At 40.4% G+C, this 7,469-nt stretch overlaps 1 protein-coding gene across 1 annotated transcript; it reads right to left on the bottom strand.

Moving 5' to 3' along the window:
* On the bottom strand, window positions 1-1,012 carry LOC132674432 (olfactory receptor 2B8-like). The gene has a single exon (XM_060627056.3). The coding sequence runs from the start codon at window positions 1,010-1,012 to the stop codon at window positions 74-76; it is 939 nt and encodes a 312-aa protein (XP_060483039.3). The 3' UTR covers window positions 1-73.
* Between the last annotated feature and the right edge of the window lie 6,457 nt (window positions 1,013-7,469).

Raw genomic sequence — 7,469 nt, 5'->3', positions numbered from 1 at the left:
ATGACACGTGCAGGACACAAAAGCATAAAGACTCTGAACTCAAATTCTTCCATCAGAGGGTCTTGGCCCCCAGTCATTTGGAGTCATAGCCCCCACAGAACACCTTCCTCATTGCTCCCATCACATCCTTGTTCCGCAGGGTATATATGAAGGGGTTGACCATGGGGGTGACGATGGTGTAGAAGAGAGAAATGAACTTGCCCTGATCCTGGGAGTAGTTGTTGCTGGGCTGGAGGTAAGCATAGATCGCCGTGCCGTAGAAAAGGGAAACCACCGTGAGGTGGGACCCACATGTCCCAAAGGCTTTCCTCTGTCCAGCAGCTGACTTTATTCTTAACACTGCCCTGACGATTCGACCATAGGAGAATGTGATTAATGCTACAGGTATGAGAAGAATGATCACACCGACAAAGAAGAGCTCAGACTCATTCACAGTGGTGTCAACACAGGCAAGCTTGAGCAGTGGGGGAACCTCACAAAGGAAGTGGTCTATTTTATTTCTCCCACAAAGTGGTACAAGGAAGGTGAGCACCGTCTGCAATGAGGAGTTGGCAAAACCAATGAACCACGACGCAGAACCCATCAGGGCACAGAGACGGGGGTGCATGATCACTGTGTAGTGCAGGGGCCTGCAGACGGCTGCATAGCGGTCAAATGCCATCACCCCTAACAGAATGCATTCTGTGCATCCCAACCCTAGAGAGACGAACAGCTGAGCTACACAGGCAGCAAAGGAGATAGACTTGTCTGGTCCCCTGAGATGAACCAGCAGCTGAGGAACAATGCTGGTCGTGTAACACAGGTCCAGAAAGCTTAGGTTGGAGAGGAAAAAGTACATGGGAGTATGCAGGTGTGGGTCCAGGCGGGACAACGCAATGATGCTCGTGTTTCCCAGCAGGGTGAGCAGATAGAAGATCAGAAGAACCACAAAGAGGACTCGCTCCAGCTGAGGCCGGTCAGAGAAACCCAGCAGGATAAAGCCAGTGAAAGAACTTCCATTTTTCGGGTCCATCCTTTTGTACCACCTGATTCCTGTCAAGATCAAGCATTTAGCAATTTTTAAGAGAAATCTTCAAAAAAAATCAAAAGTTGGCAGGAGGTGGAATTATGTTATAAGACTGGTCATGGCATTTTATAAGCAACTATTTGAATAAATGGTGTACTCATTACATTGATCAATTAGTTCCACTTTCATTCCACATTACCATAAAAAGTCAATCACTAATGAGGAGAGTAGCCAAAATGGCGAAACTGCATGGAAGTTTTTTGTGTGTCTCATATCCATGAAATACAGCCAGACCAACACTAAACCATCCTACACTCCTCGAAAACTGACTGGAGGATTAACACAACAATCTGCACAACCTGAACCACAGAATTCAGCAGGTACGTGGCACGGAGAAGTGAACTTGGGGAACGAGAAGGTGCAGGAAGGGAGGTGCTTTTGCGAGCAGAGAGAGGATGGAGACTGCGGGGGGGGGGGGGGGCGGAGAATACGGGAAAAGCACCCCTCCCCAAAAGCAGCTGGAGAGAAAGTAGAAAATTGGAAACAGCCGTGGGTACTAAACTAAAAAGGGAGAAAGGAGAAAGGAGAGGGTTTAAATTCTATTAAGACTGTAAACAAGGGGAGCACAAAGGCTGCAACTCCGCAGCTCGATACCTGGCAGTGCTCTGGTGGGAAAAGTGAATCCCCAGGAACAGAGTGGGGTCCGGGAGGTTCTCGTGCCACAGGAGGAAATGCGGTTCCACTGCTGGAAGGATATTTGGTAGAGACTGTTGAAGCCACCTGGTCCCAGCAGACCCCGGAAGGCAGCCACGTTTGCTGGTTCTGGGGCAAGGTTGTTGACGGTAAAGCCTGGTGCCAGATGTGTGTTGCGATTTTCCATGCTCCCTGAAATGCTGGGGCTACACTGTCTCGTGATCTTTCTTTGGGGCGGGCTGGGACCTGGCCACAGTCTTGGGACTCTGGCAGCAGGACGGTCCAGCGGGCATTCCTGGGTGCAGCCAACATTCGGCCATTGCTCATTTGGCCATTGCTGAGTGAGACCCTCTCACAGAGGGGCTGAATGGGTCAAGGCCGCAGTCCTTTGGAAGTAAGGGGCCAGGGAAAACAGCCACATCTGAGACAAAACTCGGGAGAGAGGTGCTGCCTGGGGCCTGGTCACGGAGAGTGAAAAAGCATGGAGTGGAGGAGACCTGAAGACAAGACCGGTGCGTGATTGCTGCTCTGGGAGAACAGACTGGGTAGCTGGGTGGTGCCATTTTCACCATTCCTGCCCATGCGCATATGCACCTATGAGCACTGCAACAATCCACCCCAGTAGGCTAGCAGCGCCATCTAGTGGAGAGCGGAGCTGTTACACCAAGCCCTGCCCAACTGGGCGAACTTTGCTCTTCAAGAACAAAACCTCACCACCAGCTTAATTGAAGGACTATAAAGAGCTACATGGACTGACCTCTAAGGGAAAACAAAGTAGTTTCAGTCCTACTTCAATCTCTTAGCAGGTCCATCTATTCAATTTTCTTTCTTTCTTTTTATCCTCTTTTACACTTCTTTTTCTTGAATACAGGAAGAGAAAACATTCATTTTTATTTTCAATTTTTATTAAAAATATTTTTCTTGAATTTTTATTGCTATATTTTTTACTTTTGTCTAAGTTTTTTCAAATTCTACTTTACATCCATCATTTTATTTTAGTCTACTTCAGTGTATTCAACTTTTCCAATTTTCAAATGATCTCCTTTTTTTTCACTTTTTTCCCTTTTTTGTTTCTTTTTCTTGAATGCAGAAAGAGAAAAACTTCATTTTTACTTTCAATTTCTATTAAAAATATTTTTCTTTAATTTTTTTACCATATGCGTGCTTTTATGTAAATTTTTCAAATTCTATTTTACTTCCATCATTTTATTTAGTCTAATACAGTGTATTCACTATTTCAAATTTTCAAACAATTTCTTTTTTTTCTTGTTTCTTTCTTCTCTCTTTCGTTTCTTTTTCTTGAATATAGAAAAAGAAACATTCATTTTTATTTTTAATTTTTATTAAAAATATTTTTCTTTATTTTTTTCTACTATATTATTTACTTTGGGTATATTTTTTCAAATTCTATTTTATGCCCATCATCTCATTTAAGTCTACTTCAGTGTATTCATTTTTACAAATTCTCAAACGATTTCCTTCCCCCCCCTTTTTTTCTCTCTAATCTGTCAAACCACTTTCAACACCCAGACCAAAACACACCTAGGATCTAGCATCATTTATTCAATTTGTGTGTGTTTTTAATTTTTTAATTTTAATAGTTTTTAAATTTTAATTTTTTAATTTTAATTTTTCTACTTCATTAATTCCTGTTCTCCCTTTAAAATGACAAAATAAAGGTATACACCCCAAAAGAAACAGCACGAAGAAACGACAGGCAGGGATTTAACCAACACAGATACAAGCAAGTTGTCCGAACCAGAATTTAGAATCACAATAACAAGAAAACTAGCTGGAGTAAAAAATAGATTAGAATCCCTTTCTGCACAAACTGGGGGTTGATCGGGGGTGGGAGGGAGGAGAGGGTGGGTGATGGGTATTGAGGAGGGCACCTTTTGGGATGAGCACTGGGTGTTGTATGGAAACCAATTTGACAATAAACTTCATATATTGAAAAAAAAATAGAACCCTTTCTGCAGAGATAAAAGGGAGTAAAAAATAGCCAGAATGAAATTAAAAATGCTGTAAGTGAGCTGCAATCACGGATGGATGCAGCGGCAGCAAGGATGGATGAGGCAGAACAGAGTCAGCGATATAGAGGACACACGTATAGAGAATAATGAAGCAGAAAAAAAGAGGGAGATTAAGGCCAAAGAGCATGATTTAAGAATTAGACAAATCAGTGACCATTCAAAGGAACACCAGAATCATAGGGGTCCCAGAAGAGGAAGAGAGAGAAATAGGGGTAGAAAGGAGATGGGAGCAAATAATAGCGGAAAACTTTCCTAACCTGGGCAAAGACACAGACATCAAAATCCAGGAAGCACAGAGGACTCCCATTAAATTCAACCGAAACCAACCATCACCAAGGCATATCATAGTCAAATTCACAAATTACTCAGGCAAGGAGAGAATCATGAAAGCAGCAAGGGAAAATAAGTCCCTAACCTACAAGGGAAGACAGATCAGGTTTGCAGCAGACCTATCTACAGAAATTCAGCAGGCCAGAAAGGAGTGGCAGGATATATTCAGTGTGCTGAATCAGAAAACTAGGCAGCCAAGAATTCTTTATCCAGCAAGACTGTCATTCAAAATAGAAGGAGAGATTAAAAGTTTCCCAGACAAACAAAAATTAAAGGAGTTTGTGACCACTAAACCAGCCCTGCAAGAAATTTTAAGGGGGACTCTCTGAGGCAAGAAAAAATGAAAATAAATAAATAAATAAATAAATACCAAAAGCAACAAAGATTAGAAAGGACCAGAGAACACCACCAGAAACTCCAACTCTACAAGCATCATAATGGCAATAAATTCATATCTTTCAGTACTCACTCTAAATGTCAATGGACTCAATGCTCCAATCAAAACACATAGGGTAACAGAATGGATAAGAAAACAAGACCCAGCTATATCCTGTTTACAAGAGACACACATTAGACCTAAAGACACCTTCAGATTGAAAATAAGGGGATGGAAAACCATCTATCATGCTAATGGTCAACAAAAGAAAGCCAGAGTAGCCATACTTATATCAGACAATCTAGACTTTAAAATAAAGTCTCTATCAGGAGATGCAGAAGGGCATTATATTGTAATCATGGGGTCTATCTACCAAGAAGAACTAACAATTGTAAATATTTATGTGCCAAATGTGGGAGCACCCAAATATATAAAGCAATTAATCACAAACATAAAGAAACTCACCGATAGTAATACCATAATAGGAGGAGACTTCAACACTCCACTCACAACAATGGACAGATCATCTAAACAGAATACCAACAAGAAAACAATGTCTTTGAATGACACACTGGACCAGTTGGACTTAACAGATATATTCAGAACATTTCTTCCTAAAGCAGCAGAATATACATTCTTCTTCAGTGCACATGGAACATTCTCCAGAATAGACCACATACTGGGACACAAATCAGCCCTAAGTAAGTACAAAAAGATAGAGATCATACTGTGCATATTTTCAGAGAACAATGCTATGAAACTTGAAATCAACCACAAGAAAAAATTTGGAAAGGTAACAAATACTTGGAGACTGAAGAACATCCTACTAAAGAATGAATGAGCTAACCAAGAAGTGAAAGAGGAAATGAAAAAGTATAGGGAAGGCAATGAAAATCAAAACAGCACTACCCAAAACCTCTGGGATGCAGCAAAGGCAGACATAAGAGGAAAGTATACAGCAATCCAGGCCTTCCTAAAGAAGGAAGAAAGATCTCAGATACACAACCTAACGTTACACCTTAAGGAGCTGGAAAAAGAACAGCAAATGAAAGCCAAAACCAGCAGAAGACAGGAAATAACAAAGATTAGAGCAGAAATTAATGCAATCGAAACCAAAAAGACCCCACAGTAGAACAGATCAATGAAACCAGAAGCTCGTTCTTTGAAAGAATTAAAAAAATTGATCAAAAAGTTTGATCAAAAAGAAAGTTTGATCGAAAAGAAAAAGGAAAGGCCCAGATAAATACAATCAAGAATGAAAGAGGAGAGATCAAAACCAACACAGCAAAAATAAAAACAACAATAAGAGAATATTATGAGCAATTATATGCCAATAAAATGGGCAATCTGGAGGAAATGGACAAATTCCTAGAAACATATACAATACCAAAACTGAAACAGGAAGAAATAGAAAATTTGAACAGACCCATAACCAGTAAGGAAATCGAATTAGTAATCAAAAATCTGCCAAAAAACAAGAGTCCAGGGCCAGATGGCTTTCCAGGGGAATTCCCAAATATTTAAGGAAGAGTTAACAACTATTCTCTTGAAACTGTCCCAAAAAATAGAAATGGAAGGAAAACTTCCAAACTCTTACTATGAAGCCAGCATTACCCTGATTCCAAAACCAGACAGAGACCCCACTAAAAAGGAAAACTATAGACCAATATCCCTGATGAACATGGATGCAAAGATCCTCAACAAGATATTAGCCAACCGGCTCCAACAATACATTAAAAAAATGATTCACCACGACCAAGTGGGATTCATACTTGTGATGCAAGGCTGGTTCAATATCCACAGAAGAATGAATGTGAGTCATCACATCAATAAAAGAAATGACAAGAACCATATGATCCTCTCAATACATGCAGAGAAAGCATTTGACAAACTACAGCAAACTTTCTTGATAACAACCCGCAAGAAAGTAGGGATAGAAGGAGCATACCTCGAGATCATAAAAGCCATATATGAATGATCCAGGGCTAATATCATCCTCAATGGGGAAAAACTGAGAGCTTTCCCCCTAAGGTCAGGAAGAAGACAGGGATGTCCACTCTCACCACTGTTATTCAACATGGTATTGGAAGTCTTAGCCTCTGCAATCAGACAACACAAAGAAATTAAAGACATCCATATCGACCAGGAGGAGGTCAAACTTTCACTCTTTGCAGATGACATGACACTCTATATGGAAAACCCAAAAGATGCCACCAAAAAACTGCTAGAATTGATTCATGAATTCAGCAAAGTTGCAGGATATAAAATCAACACACAGAAATCAGTTGCATTCCTAAACACCAACAATGAGGTGACACAAAGAGAAATCAAGGAATCTATCCCATTTATAGTTTCACAAAAAAACCATAAAATACCTAGGAATAAATCTAACCAAAGAGGTGAAAAATCTATACGATGAAAACTATAGAAAGCTTATGAAAGAAATTGAAAAAGACAGAAAATAAAAATGGAAAAAGATTCCATGCTCCTGGATAGGAAGAACAAATATTGTTAAAACGTCGATACTACCCAAAGCAATCTACATATTCAATGCAATCCCTATCAAAATAGCACCAGTGTTCTTCACAGAGCTGGAACAAATAATCCTAAAATTTGTATGGAACCAGAAAAGACCCCGAATAGCCAAAGTGATCTTGAAAAAGAAGACCAAAGCAGGACGTATCACAATCCCAGACTTCAAGCTCTACTAGAAAGTTGTAATCATCAAGACAGTATGGTACTGGCACAAGAACAGACACTCAGATCAGTGGAACAGAATAGAGAACCCAGAAATGGATCCACAAATGTATGGGCAACTAATCTTTGACAAAGCAGGAAAGACTATCCAATGGAATAAAGACAGTCTCTTCAGCAAGTGGTGCTGGGAAAACTGGATAGCGACATGCAGAAGAATGAACCTGGACCACTTTCTTACCCCAGACACAAAAATAAACTCAAAATGGATGAAAGACCTCAATGTAAGACAGGAAGTCATCAAAATCCTTGAGGAGAAAGGAGACAAAAACCTCTT

The sequence above is a fragment of the Panthera onca genome, chromosome B2, assembly GCF_046562875.1.
Source record: "Panthera onca isolate mPanOnc1 chromosome B2, mPanOnc1 haplotype 2, whole genome shotgun sequence".
NCBI classification, from domain to species: Eukaryota; Metazoa; Chordata; class Mammalia; order Carnivora; family Felidae; genus Panthera; species Panthera onca.
Note: the sequence above shows the minus strand (reverse complement) of the source record. Positions and strands in the feature narration are given on the sequence as shown.